This window comes from Elaeis guineensis, chromosome 4 (genome assembly GCF_000442705.2).
Source record: "Elaeis guineensis isolate ETL-2024a chromosome 4, EG11, whole genome shotgun sequence".
Classification (NCBI taxonomy): domain Eukaryota; kingdom Viridiplantae; phylum Streptophyta; class Magnoliopsida; order Arecales; family Arecaceae; genus Elaeis; species Elaeis guineensis.
Window position 1 is genome coordinate 135449392 of NC_025996.2, and position 27879 is coordinate 135477270.

Here is a 27879-nt window from a genome sequence, read left to right on the forward strand (position 1 = left end):
AATTTGGAGAAGGAACAAACACTCAAATTCTAATAGGAGTGATTTAGGGACACCTAACACACTATTTGCTCACTTTACCAATTACAAGATGATTAATTATAGTGGTTTATGTAGATATAATATGACTTTTTGTATGCCCTTACAAAAATACACCACCACATACTAAGACACTATCATTAAATAAATACAGAACTCTTAAAAGACATCACTTAGAAACATGAAGAGCCACTTCACAAGGACTACATTAACTAAAGCATCAAAGGTCTAATTTTCAACAATCTACACAGTTCAATCTACGCAGTCCAATCATGTGAATGTCTCATTTTCCCTTCTAGAAGAGGCCATCACCAACTCGTCATGCTCATTTCCAGTCAAACCATCTATTCTCACGTTATTCTTCTCAATTGTGTGTTTATTCATTTTCAACCAGAAGTAGAATATTGCAAGTGCAAAATGATGACTCAAGGACTATTTGATGATCTACTAACAAACTTTGCTTGTTGGCGTTGCTAGTTATTATGATCTTGCGTTCTGCTCAGACCATGACAAAGAAGCTTCATCGTAGAAAACTAATTTTTTTGATGGTTAGTGCTTGGTTTATACTCTATACAGAATACAAAGAAGATGTGCTTCATACCTGTTGAATCACTGTAACAGCACAGGGATATGTCAAAGAAGAAGCAGCAGTGGCACACCAGGGAGACTAGAAACCCAAAGAGAAAAAAAAGAAAACAGCCATCTAGATTAACATAATTACAAGAAATGACTGCATCTTGCCTTCCCCATCTGAGGCCTCAAACCAAGGACAAGCTGCCTTCTAACTTGTCAGATTATATGCTCAAGAGCAGCAGAGAAGTCCACACAAGAATGATACTGCAAGTGTCTAGGATAAGCAGTTTGCAAAATCTCTGCTTCTCATATGCCACTTGCTTACATTCAACCAATCGCGAGTATATGAAAAACTGAACGAGATGCTGAGTTTAATTCACATTCTTGAGCATCAGGCCTGTACATAAACGGCATTCACAAGTTTCTGGCTTGTAGTTGGAGGTGCAGCCCTCATCATAATACTGAGCATGAAGGCTATCAACTGCACAAACATTTGATTATTGATACCAGAAGCTCTACAAGAATTTGTAGAAATGTGATTGTGACTCAGTGCTTACTGATGCAAATCCAGCACACATGATACTGAAGCCTTTGAACTTAAATGGTGCATCCTCTGACAGGAACCAAGCTGAAGGGAAAAGAAGGCAGTCCTTCAGTTTTTGAACTTTTTATACAACCACAGTGTTTTAAAGAATAACCAATTAATCAACTACCTGTTAGAGGAGTGAAAAGTAATGGAGACATAATTGTAGCAAATGAACCGATGCCAGTTATACATCCTTGGGCCATTCCCTGAAACAAGCAAGATTTACTAGCCAACCAAGAATGCATTGAGATAGAGCAAAGATCTCTCGGATTTATAACAGTAGTTCAAGCAGTGAGAAACCAGAATCTTGTGAAAATGGATACCAGGTTAAATATTTAATTACAATGAAGCTCCAGAATGGGCACCAAAAGGTAGAACTGCAGATAATATTGACAGGTATAACATAAAAGACAGGTACAACATAAAAGATGTTGTGCTAAAATTAAATCAGTCTTCTAAGATTGATGTTAATGCAAAGTAACCGCCGCCTGATTATAACAGTTCATATAGTCTTGAGGCCATCGATCTTATGTTAGATTTAGAACTAAATAATGCAAAAGTGCATCCTTGCCAATTTTAGGCAGTGTTATATATTAATTAGGGCAAAGTAATATAAATATGCAGATGTATAACTTCCGAATATGCATGCAGGAATTAGTAAGGTGTATGATGTGACCAGGAAAAGAGGGCGAGTCTTGGAACTACATCAAGGTTGCTCCACTATGACCTAATTGTCATAGGTTCAAAACATGAAAACAGCCTCTCCATATGTGGGGGTAAGGCTGCATATATTTGATCCTTCCCAAACCCGACAGTGGCAAGAGCCTCATGAACTGGGCCACCATTTCTTTGATGTAATTAGGAAAAATATACAGTTGTATACAAAGTCATTTAGGGTCATGTGTATGGTAGGGTTTCAAACCTTTTCTGTAATGAAATTTAGGTTGATCAACAGGTTAACAGGTTGCACAAAACAATTTTTCAGTAGTTGTAGGCTCAAGCTAAATTGAGTTGATGTTCAGGAATAGGGAATGTGTGCCTTTGCCATGCTATGCTTATGTTGGACAAACAATTTTATTTTTTGCCATGAATAAATTTAAGTAGTGCCCTCTCCTTTTTGTTGTCACTTTTACTTTGGTGGGTTTTATAATATCTCTTCTACCCTGTATCACCTTTTTTGTTTTTTTCGTATCTCCTCTCCATCAACTAGATCTCTTTCTCCATAAGGAACAAGATGCAAGACTCAAGAATTTTTCAGAATCATAAACCCAACTTAGTTTTTGGTCACGGTTGGTTTTGAGGTTCAAAAATCATGTACTAAACTTGTATGGACCACAGGTCATGTGAGCCATGTCAATAAAAGGGGATGGATATATTATACATAAATATGCTTTGATAGGGTGGTACACCTTTGGCAATAGTGTTACTTGGATGCTCCAAATTTTGGGTTTTTGAACATGTTGGCACTTGGACATTTGGATCACACTTCATGATAATTCTTGACACTTGTATTGTCAAATTATGATAGATCTTTTTTTGTCAACTTCCATATTAAAGTTTTTTAAGCCTAACAGAGTAATTAGTAAACATTTTACCAGATTTTATGAAGTTCAATAGCATAGATCTAGCTTTTTATTTACTATAAGCATACAGTGGTACATATCTATATGTACATAAAAATGTGTCCTCACGGCAGATTCTTTTGGACGATTCACACCTGTCACATGTCACAGCAACATTTGCTAGTATGGCCTGTTCGGCCTCCTTTTTGCATTTTTCTTGTGCATTATTGTCTTAGTTCTATGTTTTTGGAAAACAATGTGATCCCAAGTCATGGCTTTCAACATATGCTGAAGATTTTGTAATCCTTATTTAGTGCAAAATATGGTAAAAGCATCAAACAAACACCATTTGCTCAGATTATTTTGGATTTACATGAATCCAGCGAATGAAGACCACCAAGTCCAAGAATAACATATCAGCCTAAGTTTTTTCAAATTAAACACTAATTTATCCTCAAATTGTTCAAGAAATTGGAAAGGGGAGAGATTATCTACTAAGATAGAAAATTTTTCTAGTCTAAAAAATTGGATGATCATCATTTGAATTTCAGAAATGGGCTTAGTAGCTCCTGGAATCTCAGTAAACTCGTACCCACCTTGCTGAAAAGGCCTTTAAACACTTATACACAGTGGTAACAGGCAGCAGCTTGGTTCGTTCCTATATGGGGCTAGTTCAACTATCCTTCCATACTGGCTCACACCCAACACATGTACAGACTGGTAAGGGGGCTGATACAGGCAGCTTTTGAAAATTGAAACCACTGTAGAAACTTAAAAAAGCCCTCTTTTGGTGAGGATAAGCAATCGATGCAGAAAAAAAATAGTTAAATATTGGTATGAGTCTGATTGGAACCAAGATTAGTAATTTGGTGATAACCAGTAAATTCACTTATAATTAATTGCACCCTAACAAATGCGATAATCAGAGTTTCAATTCATGTAGGTACTTTATAGAAGTTCTAAACCTGGTTTCTCTAGCAGTGCTTCAAGAATAACATACACAAATCTAAGAAAATAAATATTCATAATTTGCCATGATAATCATTGAAGTTTTTTTCCATCAAAATGGTTTCGATTATAAAGTATAAATCTAAGTGAAGAAGGCTATGGACGTCTGCACAGTTTTTGATTTGTCAAATACTTGCCGAAGAATATTTCAGCATAAAAAAGGCCTGCCACGGGATCTGGAAACATAGTTGGTGGATAGGGAGATCTACCTTGTGGGTTAAGCACATATGACTAAGGAACAAACACCTAAGTTCTTCTGTTGGAGATTGCCTAGACAAACAGGCAAGATGACAGGTGAACTACATAAATTAGCAGGCCATAAATGTAAATAGAGAACAAGAAATATGTGAAAAAAAATTATGCAACTAGAATAGTAAAATGTCTCAAACAGATAAATCAGCGATCTGAATGTGGCATTCTTAGATTATAACAAAGTTCATTGGTGTCTAAACCAAAACAAACTTCCAACACGACGAGTTAGTACCTGCTCACTTGGTCCAACTTTTTTGGATATAATGCTCCTTATCTGCTCAAAGAGTGGGCATTCAACGACGAAGAATTTATGCTCCACAAAAAAATAAAAAAAGGCAAAGAAGGAAAGAAATCTAGAGCAATCAATAGAAAGCACTCACACATGGTTGGATGAAAACACTCAGAAGTATAAATATAGCAGCTAGATAAGGAACCTGCAATTTAAATGATATTAGTGGCACTTCATTGAAAAGCCAACAAATAAGAGCTATTGAAATATATATTTTAGGCACCTATAAATGCAGCTACTACCAACATTTCCTCACATGTCGCAAATGGTTCATTATTGGCAAACATAAGTGCTACCAAAAAACATGAAAAAAGTCCTGGAATTGAGACTTTAACAGCACTTATAGATGCCATCAATAAATAGATTTTTATCCACATTTGTAAAAAATACTGGCAATTAATTGCTGACACCATCCTAAACTGGTAGATAAGAAAATGCCGCAAGAAATTCTAGCGAAGATATTTGCAGAACTTTTTCAAGGTATTAGCAGAACAAGTAAATGCTGCTCATAGCTTTTAGCTGACTGGTCAGGGGACCATGATATAAAGTAATTTTAGGAAGCCAGCCTCAAAACATCCCATATTGCACCACGTCAATGTATATAACCCCATGCTGCACTATACCAAGGCATATCAACACAAAAAATGCTTGGTAGGCTTTTTTTTCGTTTTGCTTATTTGTATGGAGGCTCACCGACCCTCTTCATCCCCATATTGAGGTACATACCTGCTGATGGGTGACAACTATAGGTTCTTAATTCGATAGTTAAATCCTTGCGATAGATGACACAATAGTCTTCTACAAGCGGTAAACAAGAAGCTTTAATGTAGATTGAAAAGTTGCAAAAGCTACTTTAATAAAACTAAGTAATAACTACTAATATAATAGAAAATTTAGGTCAAACGCTTGCTAATTTTCCAACAGAATGAAAGAATATTAAGTTTGAAGCGAGGCAACATTGAGATTTAGTTTTTTCCTTAAGGTATGTTTGTTTTCAGGAAAACTAAGGAAAAGGAAAAGGAAAATCTTTTCCAGGAAAAAGAAAAAATCTAGTCAAGTGTGGAAATCTATTTCTATTTTATTTTAGTTTTCCCAACATCCAAACACCTAGAGAACTAGATTTGTCAGAATTCTTTTGTTTTCCTCACCTCTTCCAGGAATCAAACATACACCAATATTCATATATTGAGAAATACTGATGCTAATAAACTCTCAGATGAGTAGTGTCAGTAGGGAGACATTATGTTGCAACACATTCTCCCCCCCTCCCCTTCTCTTTCCTGCCAACCTTTCCTGAAATTTAGTGCAATCGCTTCATGCCACACTGTATACGTTGGTCAGCAGTCAGCACATAATCCAAGTAAAGCCCTCCTTTTTTTTTTTTTCTTTTTTCGGTAGGATCCTGTTTTTCTCTTTTACTAGTAAGCTAATTCCTCCGATTAACAGGCCCATCGATATGCTTCCATCTCGTACTATGAACTGCAATTCTTTTATGCTCACCAACATGAGAGATAGATAGATAGATAGATAGATAGATAGATAGACAGATATATATATATATATATATATATATATAGAGAGAGAGAGAGAGAGAGAGATTATAGTGAATGTTGTATCGTTCTCCTCTTGTGAGTTTTCAATTGTCTTTTGACTTTTTTCCCTCCCTTTTCTTAGCTGCCAAATTTCTATTTTATCGTATGTTCATATACCATACAGATCTTGAATATATGAATCTTAGGTACATGAATCTTGTCTATCAAGGTACTTGAGACTATGCATGCATATCTTAAATAGCAATTTACACATATATCTTGGATGATTCATTATCCTAGATTCTTATATGTTAGCTAAAAGCTATAATTATTCATTCATGCCTTTGGTAGGATAGTGCAGAGCCATTAAATTTGGTGTGTGATTGAAAAGATTTTGAATAGAATAACGATTAAACTGCCAAGTGCCAACTTCTCCTACATCATGCCCACAAGGCATATTTTGCCAGCAAATTATTGCTACAACAAAACTGCAATAGTTTTGACAAAAAAATTTCAATCACATTCATTCTTACCAAGGACTGAAATATCAGCATGAGGACAATACCAGTCTTTTCCAGCATCAATATGGTATTGACCCATACCTTACCAACTCTCACGATGGTGGTGCAAACTAGCACCACACCTGTATGCAAATTTGAAGGGTTTGTTTTGCTCATGGAATGCCGAACCATCCCGAACCGGATGGTTCAAGGCGTTCCGAGCCGTCATGGTGGCAAACTGGAATGGCTCGACCAAGGAAAATGGCACATCGAAGGAGGGAGAGAAAAAGAGAGGGAAAGAGAGGAAGAGAGAGAGGGGAGGGAGAGACAGCACGATGTTGTTGGAGGCTGGCAACGGCCTACTGAGGCCGCCAAAGGGCCGCGGAGGCCTCTATGGCTCAGCATCGCTCGATAGGACATTTAATTGAAAGAGAAAGAGAGAGAAAAGGGGGGAGCGACCGTATTAAAGGGAAGAGCAACCAGCGGAGGGGCTGTCGGAGGGCGCTGGGTGGCCACCGTGGCCATCGAATAGCAGAAAATGCACGGATGGAGCTGCGGCCATGGAACAGGGGCAACCACCCCTATTCACTTGTTGGATTTTTTTTAAAAGGAAGATGAATAGTGAAACCGGCAATATTAGCAAATTTTTTTTTAAAAAAAACTAAAAAATAGTGAAACTGATGATGGATTTGCTGGTTTCACTATAATCGAAATTTTTCAAAAAAATCTCGTGAAACAAGAGCAATCGCCCCTGTTTCACGCTCATGGCACCGGAGGCCACAATTGCACCGTCTGACTACCATAACGGCCAATCGGAAGCCCTCCGACGGCCGGTCCGACAACTTTCCCTCCTTTCTTTTCTTTCTTTCCCCCCTCTCTATCTCTCTCGATCGAGGATCGACGAATGAAGTGGAGCCTTAGCGGCCCTCCAAGCGTGCTGGTGGCTCGCCTGTGGCCACCGCCGGCGTCTCCTCTGGCCGCACTCTCCCTCCCTCCCCCTTCTCCCTCTCCTTCCCTCCCCCTCTCCTCTTTCTCTTTTTCTCCTCCCGGTTCGCTTCTTTTCCTCTTTGCAGTTCGCGCCGGTTCAGTCTGGTATGGATCCGTACCGATTCATACCATCAGCTACCTGGCACGGGTTCTCATACCAAGTCCACAAACCTTAGTTTTGCTTTTCTTTTGCTCTTCATTTTTTTTTGGTGGGAGATTTTGATAAGTAATACAGAGACTAAGTCTAACTTCTTTTGTTTTCTTCAATAAGCAATATGGATATGAATTAAATTGAAGTTTATTGACTGCCTATTTTATTGATCTAATTGACATTGTTGTCTTATAGCCAAATTGACTATATGATTAAATAGCCTTTAACATAACGAATAAATTTTGCTTCATAGTCCCTACCACTCATAGTCAATGCTTATAAGTATTTTGATAGATGGATGCAAAGTTTAAACATTTTTGGTCAAAAGTCTAATAGATTTCATTTCTTTACAGTCGGCATTACTATTCATTTAATTTTTATATTTATATGGTTGAATGATTTAGCATGTTTCCTTGTATTATTGAGTCAGCAACTCTGTTCCTAGTAAGATTTTGAACTAGGCTGAATGTTCGATTAATTTGTCTCACATTTCATGCTACATCAACCAACATGGCTCTCCATCTTTTTTTTTAAAAAAAATTTGTTGTCTGGCTCATACTAGTCGGAATATATTGAGGTGGCCATTTTGCCCCCACTCTTGTGATTTTGGAAAAAAAAAAAAGAAGTTTGCCTTCTTGATTGGGATAGGCTTTATATTGGCATACCAATCTTGATATTATTTGATATAGATCTAGATGGCCAATACATCTTAATCTTATATTGATTCAACACCCTAGCATCTATATAAGTGTCAATTTCATGTTAGAAGGATACAATTAAGATTTTAAATCTCATGGGACATAATGGTGTCCCAATTTCTCCATGAAATGAGATGCCCTACTGTCCCACCTTGTCCTGATGGTGGTTCTGATCTTATATCCTAGTAGATATCCTTCATCTCTCTCTCCTTTCTTTTCTTCTTTTTTTTCTTCTTTCTTTCATTCTTTTTTTTTCTTCTACCTTCCTTTCTTTCCTTTTCTTTTTCTTTCTTTTTCTAATCCCTTTCTTTATTTATTTTTTTCCTCTTTCTTCTACTTTTTCTTTCCTTTTTCCTTTTTTTCTTCCTTTCTTTCTTTTGCTTCTCCCTTCCTTTCTTTACTTTTTCTTTTTATTCTTTCCTTTCACTTTTTTCTTTTCTTTAACTTGCCTTCATTTTTTTTTCTGTGTTTCCTTTTCCTCCCGCATGGATGAGTTCAGAGTCCCAACCTTATTCTGATCCTATTTTCTCATAGAAACAAGATGGGATGGCCAAGATGTCCTCCGTTTTACAGAGATTTAAAACCTTGGGTACAATACTGACGGTACCATTCTGTTCTACCAATTTTTGAATTCACACTTCTTACAGCCTTGTAATGTTACTAAAACATTATCAGGCATACACATCAAATATCATTGAACTATATTAGGAATATATTATTCTCTAATTGTTAAGGCCTTCTACACATCATTGACCCCTCTGCCACAAGCTTAAGCATTTGGGGTCTAGTCTAATGGCTAGTTAACATGGTATCAGAACTAAAGGTCACGAGTTCAAATTTTATTTAGTTGCATGCCAACCATACCGTATCATATTGGTACCAAGTTGATATACAATACAAGAGCTATACCGATGCTTAGTATGCCGGACTGATTACCAAACCGAGCATACCAAACTATATTAGGCTGGTACCAGTACAAGGTTTAATACTGAGATGGCAAACCTTACTTGATATATCATACATTGTTTACCCTTTCCTGATAGCTTGAGCTTTTGGGTCTAATAGTTAGTTAACACGAACCATGAAATGGCTCAATGATATAAGTTAAATGACTATTTTGAGCATGTTCTGCAACATATGGAACATAAAACATAATGTAAATTACAAAAACCCCCTGAAGTTTATGTTTATTACACTTTCATCCAATAATTTGAAAAACCTACACTTACAGCCTGAAAATATAATGGCCTTACTTAAAAGATTATAAATTATAAAATGACCAAATTGTCCTCCATATTTTTTAACAAGGGCTCACAGTCGAGTCCCTTCCTCCTTGAGCTCATGCGCATGCCGCAACGTAGTGGATGGTTTGGGACTTCAAAATTGCCGCCATTCAGGAGGAAAAGGCGAGATCAAAATCTTGGGTGGACGAGGGCAAAGCAAGAGATGACGGGAAGGGAGTTAAGGAGCCAATCGGCAAAGAGGGAGAGGGCATCGTCAGCTTGGGGCTTGGGGAGGGGCGGCCCTAGGGAGGCCTTCGGGCTCTTGAGCTGCTTCATGATGTCATCCAGCATCGCTAGGCCGCCCAAGTTCTCTCCTAGCTATTGTCACTCTTTTCCTATTCGCTCTTGTACTCTATCAACTTTGTTGTGACGGCAATTAAAGCGGACAGAGAAGAGGAGAGTGGCATGGAACAAACTATTTTCGAGATTCTTCATCATGTATATTCAAAACAGAATAATAATCGCTAGAAGACAAATACTAAAAAAAGACAAAACCCATGTGACCGTCCCATCACTCTTTCCTTCTATCTTCCTTATCTCTTCCTCCCTTATGATCTCTTCCTCCCCACTCTCCTCTTTTCTTGCCTGTTGCTGTCCTTACCCTCTCCTTTGTTCTCGTTTCACCAAACAATCATTCCTTCAGATGAAACGAAACCCCTTTCCGACCCTCCCTCACCCACCCAACCCCCTTTAACTATATAAATATCACCCCAATGCTGCTGCAATAAAGAGACTAATGATGGCATTGGTGGCCACATCCACGGCAGTGCTCCTCCTTATCCTTCCTCATGGCGACAGCAAAAGAGAAGTGGGTGACATACATCGTCCACATGGCCAATTCCAAGATGCCAGCCACCTTCACCGAGCACGGCAATGGGTACGACGCCTCCCTCTACTCCACCTCTGACTCTGCTGAGATCCTCTACTCCTATGACACCGTCGCCCATGACTTCTCCGCTCACCTCACCCCAACTGAGGCCCAAGACTTGAAATCCCCTAATGGTGTCCTCTCTGTTCTCCCAGAGGTCTAGTACAAGCTCCATACCACTCGGACACTAGAGTTCCTAGGCCTCGACAAGAGCGAAGGCCTTGTCCCCCAGGCCAACACCACCAGCAATGTCGTGGTGGGAGTTCTCGATACCAGCGTCTGGCTAGAGAGGAAAAGCTTCAACGACATGGGCTTCGACCGTATGCCGGCCCGGTGGAAGGGCGCGTGTGAGGAGGGGAAGGACTTCAAGGCGACGTCCTCCAACCAAAAACTGATTGGAGTGCGATTCTCTCCAAGAGCTATGAGGCCAGCATGGGCCCATCAATGAGGGCAGGGAGTCACGGTCTCCGTGAGACATCGATGGCCATAGGATCCATACCTCCACCATCGCCATCGGCTCTGTCGTGACAGATGAGAGCCTCCTGGGCTTTGCCGCCACCTCCTTCGACTACAGCACCAGCCCCATTGACCCCCATGTGCCATGAAGCACTCCGCGCTCCTCACGGACCCTTCTTCAGTGGTCTAGATGATGATGAAAGCCCACCTCCATCGATCTTGCCCACTACCAAGCACAACAACTCCCTATGGATGGACATCTCTGACCTAATTTTAGAGAATTATTTCTTATCTTTTGTCTGAGGCTACTTTGGTCATTTCAAAAATTTATAAGGACGTGCCAAATAGATCCAAGTTAATATTAACGGACTGTCTAACGGCATGAGTCAGACTGTAGGGTTGACTAAAATGTTAAGGATGTAGCTGTAGATTTTCAACTTATTCTCAGAGAGATTTTTGTAATTTACTCTAAAACACAATACATGCACTGTAGGTTTAAAGATAGATTATGAAAATAAGCCATTGCATACTCATAAAGGATCTATTAAGCAATTAAAAATCACTTGAAAGATCGGAGGGGGAGGAGGCACTCCCCCATAGAAAAGGAAGTGAGAGGGGAGGGGGGAGGAGGGCGAGAGAGAGAGAGAGAGAGAAGGGTGTAAGAAGATAGGGGGATAGGGAGGATCAATGTATCTATTTTTACCATTATATTATTAAATAATTTTAAAAAACTACATGAAGCTTGAGATCATTTAGATGAAAAGATGACAATTTTGGATAAGTAATGAATGGATATTAAGGCCAGACAAAAATGCATAGCATTTTAGCCTATGAAGCATAGACACAAATATAGGATATAGACATGTCGACATAGCAAATCTTACAAATGTAGGATATGGTGCAACTACAACACGTCAAGAAATATATAGATACGTGCACAAAAATATATATATGTATCTAAAGTGTATCCCAAAAGTATCCGAAGCAAATTGAAATTTTTTAAAAAAGGGATATTTAGCACAAGTATTGAACATATATCCGAGAAGTATCCAATGATTATCGGTATTTGATATAGATATAATACGGACATAGAAAATGATTTGAAGTATCTATGCTTCCTAGATTTTAATATACCTGGTCAACTTTGAAGCACTGATACTAGTCTATGTTTATCTAATTCACTGCTGGAATTCACCTAATGTGTACATTGGAGATTGAATGACTCTAGGATAAAAGCGACCCTAGCCAGTCAAGACACAATTTTAAAAATGCTAGAATTGATACTTGAGTTTTGAATGATGAAAAAGTTCATATGGATCTTAGCCCTTGTTAGCGTTTACCCTAGGTAAATTTGACTCAATGTTATCTATACTATATACGAAAATGATGGCTTTTAGAATGAGGAAACATTTCTTTCTGGTTCTGTCTATCTTTTTCATATAAAGATCACACTCCCACTTATCTTAAGTAATACATTAATTATCCAACTCACTCTCTAGCCTATGTTAACGATCAAATTTGTATGCCTCATTTCCAATCAGATCGGCCCCTCTCCTGAAACTTCCAAACAAAATTGGACTCTCTCTAAAAACATATCTATTCCTCCCAGGCCCTAACTCTCCTCTTTTCCCTCAAATGTGCATTGCACCACTTGCATGTGTCCCATAGCAAGTATTACAGATAAAAATCAGCACTGCCTTAAATGAAATGTACTATTAGAGCTGATCAAATGTCAAGCTAGGCCAGTCTCCATAGTAGAAAATAGGCCCAATGTTTATGCCCAGGCCTGACCCGGCCTGGACATCTAGTCTTTATTTTTTAATACTAGGCCCACCCAACAAACCTGATATTGATATATTCATTAACGAATAGCATAACATTTTATTATTATAATTTACAATTAGTTAATATAATTAACATATAAAATATATTAAATATATATAATTATCTCAGACTGGGCCAATTTTTAATTTTCCCTAGCCTGGCCCGATTTTCAAATTGGACCTTTTTTTTTTTTTTTGCGCAAGCCCATCCCACAGGCCTACTTTTAGTGTCCAAGCCTTCCGAATTTTGGGTTCGGCTCAGCAGGGTGACAGGCTGTCAGGCCCATGATCAGCTCTATGTACTCTGAATGAAGTCGTTTCAAAGTCATATGTTGAAGCAGAGTAAAGATGGGATGAATTATCTCTAAGCACAGCATATTAGAGAACTAACTTTCTTGGGTGAGTTTATCATATAAAAATGATATGAAAAAATAAATATTAGTTATAGCAAAGATACTGACAGATGGACATCCAAAATTAGAAGAAAAAACACAAGTTACAAATTTGTATGGCCATTTTTATGTATTTATGTATCCATATATAATATGTGCGTCTGTGTGTGTCTGCACACGTGTGTGTGCATGCATGCGCAAATGAACACATAGGTCTGAACATACATTAACACACTTTAGAAGATATGGACAGTTAAATCCACACACATACACATATCTATGTGTGTGTGTGCACAAATGAATGCACAGGTCCGACAATACATTAACAGACTTTAGAAGAAATGGATAGTTAAATATAGATAACCATCAAGATTAGACAAACAGTCTTAGAGAAAGATGCCCATGCAAATTAACGGGCTCAGAGAAAAACTTACCCAATATGACCATGCAATGCTGTAAAGAAATATCTGCAGATTTTTGATAAAATTTCAGCAAGTCAGAATTAAGTAATAAGAGGCTGATTAGTAAAAAAAAATCAAATATGAAAATAAAAGGAAGTTACATGTGCACAGCTTGCTAGGAGCCCGATGTTAAGGAGTTTCTCCTCATCCAAAGTAGGAATTAATAAGTGCATCAGGACTAGCTGCAAGACCAGTATTCTTAGATGATTTCTAGCTACATGCTTGTACATGCACATGCACATGAGTAACTGTGAAAGCTTACAAAAGTGATACAAGCAAACTGCATCAAGCATTATCACAGAAAAATCATACCTGTGAGAAAGCTCCTGCAATCCCGCCGATCAGCAACAGATCAGCAAATTGATCTTTGCTGAACTGAAACTGTGCTTTTAGGAAGTACTGTGTCGATATCAAGTAAAAACTGATAAGTAATCAGAACCTTCATAAGACAGGCACGCAGAAATTAAAGTTTATACATGAAGGAATCTGCAAATGCATAAGTCCCTGATTTGTTTCTCATAATAGAGTTGAAAATATATGGGAAAAAACAGCAGATACAAATATACATTCATTTTAATTATCGAACATTGAGCTGTCCAAAAGCTTAGACTTAGTTTCCATCAAGTTGAAAAGCAGACTACCTATTCTTTTATAAATCAGTTACATAAATATGGTTTAAGTGATGGTTCAACATTTTTGTTAGAATATCAGAAATTGGCTTTTTATCTGTAGGGTGTATAGATCATAAGATTAATTTGCAGAAGGCCCACAAGCACGTCCATTAGGCTTTCACTTCAGTTGCTCAAGTTGATGAGTTGGTTGGCATACAGTTAAAACAGTAATTAGTGAAATACATTTGAGAAGCTTGGTTTCACCCCCATCAGCATACAAAAAAATTAAAGAGCTGAAAGTATAGCAAAGCTCAGTCTCAATTTACTCTTGCAATTATATCATAGGAAAAAGGTGACATTTAAGGATGGTAAACCTGCTTATAATAAATTGCCCATAAATGCAATATGGCTATCTTGAGGTGCAATTTTGAATTAACTCTGGAAGTTGCTGTCTTAAACTCTTCTCAAGGCTTAGATTATGGTTATCAAGCAAAGCTTGCCGAACCACCAAATAACAGCTAGCTTGCCAAAAAAATGGTCACTAGGAGATAGGGTGGGGCATTCAATTTATCATAAATTCGCAAGTTCTAGTATCTAATTTTTCTTAGTTGGGTCTTGTTAACTAGCAAAATCTTAGATGGTACACGTTGCCTATTCGGAAGAGCTGTCCTCTTACATATTACAGGATTTATTTGACTAAATTTATCACAGGAAAATAGCCATCATACTATCATTTTATTCTGGGTCTCCTTAAGATGTTGGAGGTCCTGCTGGGACACTACTCGGATAACAGAGATTATTTAATAATAAAAAAAAAGCTTCTTCCACAGAAAACAACCCAAGGATTTTCTCATGGTATCAAGTTAATTGGATTGGGAACTAAAGCACCAAAGACTTTCACAGTAAAGTAACTTTGCATAATTGGGAAGAGGTGCAGTGAATGATTTGGAGAATAATTAGCAGAACAGTAGAATATTGAACTTGGAAGCAACAATATCCAACTACTTTCCTTTTGGAGAGGTGGTTACCAATTATTTATAAGAGGGTATATAAGCACAGATATACTGTTGACAAATTTATGGTCAAGGAAATCATGGAACCACCTTGGACATATTGTGTATTCCAACTGAAGCTTACAGGGTGGTGATGAAGATAACTTTTGTGAGAGAGAGGAAAGGAGGGAAAGATAGAGGGAACAGAAACATTGGAGGGGATGCATATGTTTGAACAACACCCTTTAACCTTAAAATGAGTCCTCATTGACATAAGCATTAAAAATGCCTTATTCAGGAAGTATGTAAAGCAGTTGCATCATTAAATTAAAGCTTCAAATCACAAATATCTCATTATCGAACATCTAAAATCTAAGAAACCTTCGATGACCTAAGAGGCACTAGTTTTGCTTGATTTTGGTTGTAATAAGCCTAACCAAGAAAAAGTGTAACTTTTCATAGTTCCACACCATCGTCTTCATTTTTAATGTGAAGTTATCATGCCAACCACGTGATTGTTAAAGGCAACTGAATTTTCTCATGACTTCAGCGGGCTCCCAAGGAGGAACCAAATTGTTTGACATTCATCTGCTTTAATAGAGGCTAAGAGTTATATCCAGTGATCAGAAACTGCTGACTTCTTGGTTCTTGTGCTATGCAATTCAAAAAATTTCGAGCAGAATAGCTATTCAGCACAACAGGGTAAATTATTATACATTTGCCAAATACAAATTTAGACACAACCGAGCGCAAGCGGATCACTCAAATATAAATTTTCAATAAGAAGCTGGTGTGGGAACTAGTTTCATAAGAGATACCAAAGCATGCAGTTGGGCACAGCATCCTATATATGAGTTTCTAGCTAACAAGAGGCAGGAACACATGAACACCAAGACATTATCTTCAAACATCACATAAATGTTGTGCAGCTGGATAGGTCACCTAGGAAAGGCATGTTGGTGAGCTGCGAAACCTCCCAAGCAATAGGCTAGGTCTATCGCTAAAGTTGTGTAGGCCATTCAATAACTATGAAATATACACTTTAATTGCATGAGAGGTAAATTCAGAAATCAACATAGTTAACAAAAAGGAGTTTTATATCAAACTCTGCTCTATAGATACTTGCTTCCAGCTTCCTTGGATCTTTTTTAAACTTTGATCATTTTATTTCTTTCCATCTACGTACTTTTAATTAACAAAAGAATAAGACAAGTTTAACAAAAGAATAAGACAATTGCAGATTTCTAGGTAACAACAATTTATTGCAGGCAAAGCAAATAGGAAAACAATCTCAAATTAGTAGAGGGTGAAAGGTACCAATAATGCACACTGAACGCCGCTTTCAGCAAAACTGTTGAAAAATACAACAACTGCTGCTCTTGACAAGGTCAAGCTGCATGATAAGGCAGCAAATTCGAGAATTATCCAGTAAAAACATCAGTCAGAAGTTGAGTCAATTTGGTATGGAAATGCACACATGTTTCAGCTTGTGAAACAATGAATCAATATATGTATTTCAATAGAAGGACTTATGTATTAAAACACAATGATGCTCCATGTCCTTTCTATTAATAAGCTTACAGAGAATTGGCATACTAGGGTTCCCCTTTCTATCAGTCTATAAGAAAAATCACTTACTCGTAACTGTACAAGAGTGAAAAAAAACAACAAGAAAAGAAGATGTATGTAAGGACACCTTTCTTTACTTCATCTTGTATGCTTAGTCATCACAATTTGAGGTCTCATTATTGTCAAAGTCAAAGCTAAATTTCCTAAGAAAAAGACTAAAAAGGGATCTTTTTATTTAAAAATAAAATACATTTCAAAAAAAAAAAGAAAAGAAAAACTATTTTCCTGTCCATTTTTTTCCTTACCATAATGGGGATCATGTTGTAAATTCTCTTTATCATATACTTTGTGCCTCAAGCTGATACACTCACCATATCAAACCTTGCCCTCTTCTCTATTCATCAAGACCATGTAAGGAAACCGGTAGGTTCCCTTGCCTCCAACCAGTCTTATCTGTTTCATGTATGCTTCTCAATTGCCTTGGTAAGAAATTTAATGCAGGAGTCAATGGTGGACCGAAAGTAAGATAATTCAAGTAAACAAACTTGAACGTGTCATAGTTTCATGCATAAAGTCAACTCTGCACAGATAAGATTTGCAAGGACAATCTCCCATAAATTCTTTTCCTCCAAAATTATGGAAAGCAAGGTACCCAAAAAAGAAAACAACAACATGTGCGTAATGCCTACAGGACATAGGTAAAGAGGAGTTTGTAAACAAGATCAAGTGAAAGCAAATAATCCCAAATGTAAGAATATACACCAGAAGTTTCAACTTTTCCATGAGCTACAGCAAGTTTATGGAGACAAAAGCTCATGATGGGAAGATAAATTTTCTGTCTGCACCTAAATATCACTAGACAGCATTTTATTAATTTAAGAATGATGCCTTTCTCATAGCATATCAAAAGAAAAAACACAAATATCTTGCAGACATAATAATGAGAACTTTTTCTGCTATCCCTTCTGTTGCTAACCGATCACCATGCACTCGAGCGAGACAATTCTATTAAAAGAAAGCAGTTGACCGGAACCATTTAAGTCAAAATTGAGATTAGCGAACAGCTTAACGTTTTCTCCATGCCGTTCCCAATTCCAACCCATCCAAGAAAATAAAATCAATCAAACCAAATGGAATCAAGAATCAAAAATATGTGGGACCGAGGATCGATCTTAACTAACAGCAAACAAAGCAAAAACGAAATCAAATAAAAGAAGAACCCAAATACCTGCTCCGCAGAAGGCCGATCATGTCCTCCAGAGACGGAAACTTCCGCAGGGCCGGCAGTTTTGGAGACGAGCCGCTGTCCGAAGACGAAGAGGAACAGAGGGGCAGGGAGGCCTCCTCCTCCTCCTCGCCGCCGCCGGCCGCTCCACGGTCCGTCTCGACCAGGAAAAGCCTCATATAGGCCGCCGCGATGACGGCGACGGTGGCAGAAACCTGAAGGCAGAGGAGGAGGAGAAAGAGAGAGGGTAAGGAAGAAAAAGGGAGAGAAGAACGGGGAGAGGAAGAAGAGAAGAGAACGAGAGAGACCTGGAAGGTGGAGGAGGTGGAGAGGAAGCGGGCGGCGACGGTGCCGGAGACAAATCCGGCGCAAGAGACGCCGGAGAACACGCCGAACGCCGCCGCTCGCCGCCGCTCGCCGACCTTGTCCGCCTGCGCCAGAGACAGACGAAGGGTAACGTACCGATGGCTTTCGAATTCGCGTTCGAAATCAAGAACAGTGAACCAATGACTTTGAGATTGGTGCAGGTAATCCGATGTGTATATCACATGGCCTTGCCCGGTCCCGGCCGAATTTAAAATTTTACGGCGGTCCAAGCGGACGACATGAAGCCAATAAATAATCCATGATGTGTCTCGGTTCATTAGAGATTTGGACACAAGTCCGCTATTCTTGCTCCAAACCAGGCATTCATATGCTTTCTTGATCTAATTCCTTATTCTGAATCCTTTAAAAGTTTGATTGGAAGAGTAAATTGTTAGAGACTTGCAGTCTTAGTTTTCACTTTTTTAACATTGAATGGAAATAGTTGGGAGGCTAACTTACACATGATTTAAATAATGCAACTCGTTTATCATCGCATATCAATTTGATCTCTTTTTCACTATAGGTAATGGTTACATTCTCATAATGTCCTAGGCCATCTTCGGTTGGTGGGCATTAGAGTTAGAGATGATCTCTTGATTTCGAGGATATACATTCTTGAGCCGTCAACAATGATTAGTTTTGATTCTCATGTTAAGTTCTCTAAAACTTGAGACAATAAAGCAAATATAATTAAAACTAGCTTCTTTATTAGTTGAGTTGTAGTTTGTGTAAATGTATTGTTAATAATAATATATTGTTGTACATGCATTATTATTAAAATATAATAATATATTGAAACTAACTTATTCGATTATTAATATATTGTCAAAGTAATGGAATGGTGTTATGAGTAGTTACCACGTATGCAAGTGAAAGACATTGCATGCTGCCTTCGCAAAACATTCCAGTAAACATCTTGATGACGTAGTAAGCATAGAAATAAGCTCTCGAACGATCATAAGCCAATATAGCTGCAAAAATAATGAGATAGTGAACAATAATTCTTCGTAATATAAATTTTAACTTTTAGTGAATTGGAGTTTTCTCCTATAGTTAGGCTTTCTACTTAGCAACCGAGATTTTGGATCCAATCCATAGATGATGCAACTTCAAAAATCTAGACTTGGTAAATAGAATAAGAGCTCTCTCCTTTTATTTTAAAAAATAAAAAGAACATATTTTAATTTTTACATTTTCAAAAACTTTGTGACAATATAAGCAAAAGCCATAGAGATTGATCAAAGCCACTACTTATCAACTATATGAATTCTCAAAGAAGATACTCATATTTTAAAAAGATGAAAGGCCCTGTTTTATGTATTCGGCAAAGATAAATGCGAATCCATGACCATGAAATCAAAATTATGTAAGAAATTATAATTTTGTGAAATTCACAACTGCTGGGATTAATATTATGACCTGATGTCACGACAAAATGTATTTGCCTCCATTGGTTCGGTGATTAGCATGAGTGAGAATACAGTTGAATTGTTCTTTGGAGGCATCAATTGTGGCTGCAAAACTAGTTAGACCACCCCTGTTCACTGGTTGGTTTCAATTAAAAAAAAAATGGGCCAAGCCAGGCAGTGGCTGCTTGGGCTTGAGATCTCAGCCCAGTCTATGTTTGGTGCAAGTGGGCTGAATGAGAGCCCACTTTACTTTGAGCTTTTTTTTCCTAAAGTGGGCTCTTGCGGGCCCAATTATGAACAACTAAACAGGCCTATAACTGGGGCATTTGAGCAAGCTTGATGACAAGTAATTTCTTCAGCTAGTTAATGTCCAAGCTCAGCTAAGCCAAGTTTTGAGAAGCATCTCAAGTTTTGGTCTGCCAATAGCTGCTAGCTCTACTAGTGGGCCTCATTTGCCCAAGGATTCATCCTTAGTAGAGGTTTCAAACCTTAACAATACATTACCATCATAATGCAAAACTTGGGGGAAAAAAAAAAAAGAAAAATTCAATCTTAACTTCGGATCTCATTTACTTATCAAAGGAGCTAGAAAATGTTGGTTGTTTAGCTGACTCCAAGATATCATCGAACACTGTTCATTTATAAATTCTATTGCATGTAGCTGCTTTTTAATGGAGGCATTACTATGCACATGACTACATCAATTGGTTGAGGCAATAATAGCACAAGTCCCAGCTTCTTTTGAATTCACCCTAAACTAAACCATAATTGCACTTGAGAATGTATTAGTTGGATTGAGGGATTAAGGAAGCAGGTTCTAAAATTTGACTAGTGGGTTAGGTTGGATCAAAGAGGCTAGTTTTTTGTCACACCAGTCATCATTTTTTTTTTGCTAAATATGCCTAGTCTAGGTGAAATCAGAACAAACAATGACTATTGTTTCATTTACAATGATAATTAAGTTGCAATATTGGAATGCAGATATGGGCTTTAGTGGAACTTTACTCAACAATATAGGTACATCATTAAGCCTTTAATTTTGTACTTCTACTGGGCTGAGCATGGGTCGGATTGAGTCAGGTTGAGAAAAAAATTTAATCCGACTAAATCTAATCGAATTGAAGAAAATCTAATCCATTGCTGACCATTTATCATATATAAATCGTTTGAAACTAAAGTTAACAATTTGTACCGGATTTGGATGGGTTGTGTCGGTTTGAACTTTAATATTGATCCAATATTAATTTTTAACATCACAAATCAATATATTATTTAATTCATATAGAAAATAGAATATAATAATTTCATAACATCCATAAGTTAGTACATAATATGTCATAATTACTAATATTTAATTTTTTAAATAGTCTAAATATTGAAAATACTATATCGGTCAGTCGGATTCAATTTCATAAGGGTTAAAAATGTAGAACCCAAACCTAATCATAATTAACCAAAGTTTTTACAAATCACAATCCGATTCAATTCGATTTAAGTTTGGTTTCATATGGATTCAGTTTCATATGGATCGGACTGGATGGATTTTTTTGAATTCCAGTTATTTGCTCAGCCCTTGCTTCCATAACACATTATCCACATCTCTCGTCACTTTTCTTTGAATCTTACTTTGTCAAACTAAATAACATATTTATCGGATTCTCACCGACAGAGGGAACAAGCAAAGTTAAAGGAAATAAAGATAAAGATGTATAAAGGGAGAAAAGGGTGGCTCAAATCGCCTGTGGATACGATCTTGAAGATCTTCGTAGCTCAGCAGAGAAGAATAAACTATAAATGGAATCAATTTCACTTCTTTTGATTTTTTTAGTTTCCATCCTTGCTTGTCACTAGGTCAAAGAAAATAAAGGGAAGGAGACAAGTGGAACATCTTGTTGCCTATCTCAAGTCTTTGCAAACCTCATGTTGCTTTGCACTACGGGCATCCAAAAAAAGTGGTGCATAGCTTACCCCATTAAACAACAAAACAAAGAATAGGTCGTACAACCACCATTTTTCCAAGTTGTGTGGTGTAAGCAAAGTCAAAAAAAAAACCAAAAGGTCCATTTGGGGCACCACCACCACCTGCCCTCTTTCATTAGCTTTCATGTCGTCATGAAGATTAAGATTCACATAACAAGATACAGAATCACCATGACATTGCATAGCATTTAAAATTAAAAATTATAAACTAATAATTTCAAAAATAGTATAAAAAATTAGGGTTAGCACACTTATCCGAGATACATAGTGAGCTCCCTTTAAGTAGAAATTTCTAAAACATTACTTCATAGCATTCTTCTAGATTGTCATTATTTTTTTAGTAGATAAATTATTTGAATTGTCATTAATTTATATTTATTGCCTACAAATCTATTCTTAACCCTCCTCCCTGCACCAACTCAAAAAAAAAAAAAAAAAAAAAAAAAAAGCTATCCATCTCTAACAAAGTTTTTTTTTTTTTTTTAAATGATTTCCATCTAAATTGGTTTTAGGTGTCTAAAGAGTATTATTAATATATGATGATGTCATGCCCCTACAATCTTAACCACTAAGTATAATGGGGCGGTTGTAGCATCTTTTCTTACTTTTTTTTTTTTTTTTGAAGGATGCATCTAATACTTTAATATTTTATGATCGTACAAGCACTTCTATCTGAACCCTGGTGCAGTTGGCGGGTTCTGTACATTTACTTCATTACTACTTCAAGAATCTTATCTTTTTCATTTTAAAATTGCTGTACAGTGCCTCATGTCATTGGGACGTGACAATAATAAGTAATATACATTACCAATTTCTATTTGCACTTAAAAATTGAGCACTGCATAGATTTATAACAATGTGTTTATTAAAATTTAAAAGCTATGTGTACAATCCTTCCGGAGAATTCCAAAAGAGATGTCCAGGATTTAGTGTAATCTTAACTTAACTTTTCCAATTAAATAATTTTTTTGAACATCATATGCAATACAGTAAAAACATATTATTCGATCTTATTGGATTACGTCGTCATCATTTTTCAACACAAATTTAATACATATAATTTTTTTTATTTAAAATTTTTAATGATGAAAATATTTTTTTTTGAAAAAATTATGATATTCTGCAATCAAATTATGATTTTCTGTATAATATAAAATCATAATTTTTTTTTAAAATCATAAAAAAATAGAATATTTTCATCATTAAAAATTTATGAAAATTTTAAATGACGAAAATATTCCTTCTATCCTTATGATATTCTGTAGCCAAATTATAACTTGCTGTTATGCAGAAAGTCATAATTTGACCATAAGATGTTATAATATACTACAAGATACCATAATTTTTTTAAAATATAGAGATATTTTCATCATTTAAAATTTCAAATAAAAAAAATATAACTGTATATATTAAATGTGCGTTAGAAAGTGGTGGCTACGTGGTCCAATAAGAAGGGACGGTATATTTTTGCTGCACTGTATGCGGTGCAAAAAGACTTTCTCTTTTCGATTTATTTACTAACTCCTAATGTACTATGATCCATCTAATAGTTTTTTTTTAATCTTTTTTATTTTTTTTATTTTTTGCTTAAGGGAAAGGCTCATTGTCAATGGGCTTAGGGCTACAATATAAAGGATAAGCCTTCCTCAAAAAATGCTCCAAAATCCCCAAACACTGATGAAAGTAAGATTTAAAGTTCAAGTCTCTTGATACGGAATGAGACTTGGTGGATGCAAATACTATGTAACCCATCAACAATAATCTAAAACTTTAATGAAAGAAAGATATAGTAGATATGCCACCTCTTAATAGAGCATCATGTTCTTTCTTTTTTCATCATAAAAGAAAACCTAGAAACAACTGCATGTCACCAGTATAACAAATCTCTGTGCTTCAGTGGTTTCCAAGTCAAACTTTATATTAGTAAAATGTTTGAATTATTCAATCTATTTTCCAACCAAAGTAATATTCCTTGAGTATTTTCAGAAAATTCTTTCATAGTTATATCAGCCTTTATTCAAAGCATATGGAGTATGATACATACCTAAGGGAATAATAGCAATTATCATAGGAAGGGTCAGCAAGGCTTTCCTGCCATATCTGTCAGATAGATTGCCAATCAAAGGAGTTACTATGAGAGTTCCCAACCCTGTTATCTGCAAGAAATGGATTGTTGGATGTTAATTAGGTAAATTAGTCATTTCATATCATTCATAAACTACTTATGGCATGTTATTTTATAGTTTTGTTCTATAAAAATTACTAACAAGTTAAAGAATTATTTTCATGGAACATTATTAGGTCCCAAGAAATAAATATTAGAAATGAGGGGCCACTTGCCAAGGTGATGGACCAAAATTGGAGAAGGGTAGATTCGCAACAATTCCTTTGTATGTCCAATAATTGTGACAAGAAAACATGTCTTTATATGGTGGCCAATCTCTCGCTTTTTAAAAAAAATACCAATTTAGATATATATTGAGACAGTTATATGAAACTATTTGTGTAACTAGTCTTCTCAAATAGGTTTTAATGTGATGATTCACTAATATTACATTAAATGCATCTCTTGTTAAGGTTTTATTTCACAACTTGTTGAAGCAATGCTCTGCTTAATATATTATTTTAGAAAAAAAAAAAAAAACTTCATCAAAAAGTCTTATAGTCTCACTAATTATATCCATCATGTAGTGTTTTTATTGACTTATGTTACATTATGCTACATCATATCTTATCGTATTTTATTTGCATTATATTCAACCGAATTTGAGTATTTGAGGATGTACGCTATCAATTCTAAATAAGTTGACAAAGATATGAAAATACTATGCAAGATTCCCAATGGATAGTTGTTTTCACTTAGGATTTCATACGTGAGATGAGAGTGACATAAAGATTGTGAGTGGTCCACTAGGTAGGAATGAGTTCATTGTTTATCTATCATGCTAACATATAAATGACCGGCATTTAATCCATCTACTATTGAACTCATCAAACTTCTAAACATCTCAATCAGGCTTTGCTTTGAATGTAGTTTGATTCGACACCATATGTATTGCATATATCAAGCCAAGGTTCTACATAAATTAAAAATAATAATAATAACTATATTTATATTTGCACTCCTAGAAGTCTAAATTTCTTTTTGACTATGAAATGCTTGGTGCACTTTTAACCATGTGACTTCATGTGCAAACCATTCCATGGTATCATTGGTCCAATGAACATTTCTTTTTTTCATTTTCAACTTGGACGGTTGCACTATTATACTTGGTAGGAATATGCCCATACTCCTCTAACATCCTCACTGCACAGGCCACTTTGTCCTCTAGCAATTACACTTGAATAGAGAGGGTCAGGATTAGGTTTTTGTTGGAAGTTTGTTGGTCCAATGTAGTACTGGCCATTCACCATGGATGTATATGCAATAGTAGATCATGGTGCATGCCATACTTCTTGTTTTTTTTTTTTTTGGGCAAAGCATGCCATACTTCTTGTTCATCTCAAATGTGTATGTAACCAAAGCTATGTTGAATGATCAAATTAATCATCCACCATATACTTGGTTCTAATATGCTTGGGTGGTGGGCTAGATTCCATGCAATATGTGTTGATGAAGTGTAAAAATCAGGATCTTCTCATCTCTGTGGTTGGATTGTAGAAGTCCGATCTTAAGTCATGAGCTTTGTGATTCGTGCAATACATGACACAGTAGGTTCTTCATATTTGATAGCATACTTTCTACGTATGATGTGGGACTGATTTAATGCATAAAAAATTACTATTGCACCATGCATCAGAAATTGTTAGATCAATCGTGGACGGCACAAAAAAATATTGATTGTTAATTTGAATGGCTATTAGTAGTCGTGATAGTAGCAAATAATGGATAATAAAAAAATTATATTTTTTTTCATACTATTTATTTTTTTGACAGAAATTTATGTTGCAATGGGCCGGCATGTCAAATTGATTTTGAAATATATTACCTTCTTAAAATCAGCATCTGAAATATAAATTCCCACCACTTATTCCGATTCTATGGTGATTGTTATGACATTATTTACCATTCTATTATGTAAATATATAATAGAAAATATCGAGACTCATCAGAGCCCTTAATTTGTTGCTGAAGATGAACCAAAAGTGATCTTGATGACTATACGTCAATTTCATAACTTGGCCATATTCATACAATCGTTTTCAAGGGGGCAGGTCATCACTTTGATGCTGGGGAGCTAAAGCTAAGGGTGCACCAAAACAGCAGTTGAACTTGTGGACACTTTTTAAAAAAAAAAAATATCTCAAAGAAAGTTAGGTGGCCGGCTGCCGTTCTGTCCTACCATTCTTCCGAAAGATCTGGTCCCAAACAGGAACATTCCGTTCGCAGTCTCCATTAATGCGACATATCCGAAGGACATCCACCTTCGAAAAGACGTCTCTGGTTTGAGATATCCGGAGAAGAACGTGCGTCCGATCTCATATCTAAATCTATTTAGATATATATTAAAATTTAAATATCATCTAATATTAATATTTATAAAATAAAAATATAAATATGAATAAATAATTATTCAGCACATATTCAAATATTTGATTCTATTTATAATATTATTTAATTTTATATAATATTTATAAATTTTAAAAAAATAAAAATTTATCTTATCATACTATCAAACTGATTTATAATTAAAATATTTAAATATTTAATTAATTTATATATTTTTATCAATATTTTTGATATTTAATTTATATTTATATTTATTTAAAATAAATATAAATTTTTATATCTGATTGATATTTATATTTATATTTATATTTAATAAATAAAATAAATATAAATATAGATATATTAGTATCTAATGCAACTATTGCGTTAGGTTGAGAGATGGATTACTCGTTGGTTTATAACGCAGGCATCCAAGGTAAAGTTATTTTCTCATTTTTATTTTTTTTTATTTTAATTAGAAAAAAAAAAGAGAATCCAGCCAAAATTTATTGCGTTTAATCTTCTATTAATTACTGTCTATAGATTCCTCTGAGTTTGCAGGAACTTCGACGCTTGCTTTGAATTAAATATTTAATGCACATATAAATCTAATTATACTTCATGTACCATGTTTAGGACAACCATGGCCTCTCTCTCTCTCTCTCTCTCTCTCTCTCTCTCTCTCTATATATATATATATATATATGTATGTATATGTATGTATGTATGTATATAGTAATTTTCATGCAGATATTCATCTTAAACTTTTAATATCGGTTTCTCAAAAAAAAAAAAAAGAATATTAAAATAGTTCCTGAGGTAATCAAATATCAAGTTTATAGAGAAAGCCATGAGACTAAATATCACTACATACTAAACCGTATTATACGAAGTTAAAATACTCATATATATATATATATCATAAGAATTAATCTCCATCATAAGCTGTTCTATATATTGTCACTGTACCTAATATATAAGCTGCTACATCATTATTGTATTTTAATCTGAGGAACCAATTTTTTAGTATTTTCAGAAAGTGCTACCCCACCTGTGATACCCGCCATACTGCAATGGCTTGGGAGCAAGCCTTTTTCCTTCTTGAATTGCATCAAAGAAAAGCATGCAAGGAAAAAAAAAAAAAAGAAAAAAAAAAAAAAAAACTCATCCTGGAGGAAGAAGAGAGCCAAGAAAGTGAAGTTTACCACTTGTTGTAAGCCACTGAGATAGACCGCCAGCGAGCATTGAACCCTACCGGGGCACAACGCCTCCATCGTTATGTCGGTTATCGACGGAATCACCATGAAAGCAGCGAAGTAGAAGAGGAAGGCGCATGCAAACAAGTGAACCAACTCTCTCAGCTCCTTCATCTCTCTCTCTCTCTCTCTCTCTCTTCTATCTGTGTGTGTGTGTGTGTGTGTTTGTGTGAGTTTGTCACTATACAACTTGAGCTTAGCTTTGGAAGGTGAGACTGGGAGAGAGACTGAGGAGGTGCTGCTAATAAATAGGAAAAAGAAAGGTAGTGAAGGGCACAGGGAGATAAGAAAGGAAGGGTTGCCTTTGCTTGGGGGAATGGATTCGACCGGCAGTGAGCTGGGTTGAATGATGGTGCGTCCTAGCCAAGTTTCTATTTGTACTGAGCTCACTCACCAATAAATGGGAGGGATGGTGATGGTCTGATGGAGAAATAGCCTTAGCTTGCACGTTGGGATAAGAGGACAATTCTCCTGCAATGCACTCCAACTCTTTAGGCTGCATCACATGTGACATATATATTAATT

At 36.1% G+C, this 27879-nt stretch overlaps 1 protein-coding gene across 4 annotated transcripts; it reads right to left on the bottom strand.

Annotated features, from left to right (window-relative positions):
* Positions 1 to 559: 559 nt before the first annotated feature.
* LOC105042569 (uncharacterized) lies at positions 560 to 27575 on the bottom strand. 4 transcript variants are annotated; one of them, XM_010919850.4, is made up of 14 exons: positions 27304 to 27574; positions 23654 to 23765; positions 19079 to 19191; positions 18163 to 18285; positions 17858 to 18069; positions 16378 to 16453; positions 13770 to 13856; positions 13559 to 13639; positions 13431 to 13463; positions 4398 to 4451; positions 4250 to 4291; positions 1323 to 1401; positions 1167 to 1237; positions 560 to 1090 (listed from the first exon to the last, which is right to left on the bottom strand). In XM_010919850.4, exons 1-14 carry the CDS (start codon positions 27466 to 27468, stop codon positions 1001 to 1003), a joined length of 1338 nt encoding a protein of 445 aa, XP_010918152.1. In that variant the 5' UTR covers positions 27469 to 27574; the 3' UTR covers positions 560 to 1000. The 4 variants fall into 4 exon arrangements, 3 of the variants coding, with proteins under 3 accessions (XP_010918152.1, XP_010918153.1, XP_073112924.1); XR_012141054.1 differs by lacking the exon at positions 560 to 1090 and adding an exon at positions 3354 to 3447 and having other exon boundaries at positions 1220 to 1237; positions 27304 to 27575; XM_010919851.4 differs by lacking the exon at positions 18163 to 18285 and having other exon boundaries at positions 27304 to 27575.
* Positions 27576 to 27879: the final 304 nt, after the last annotated feature.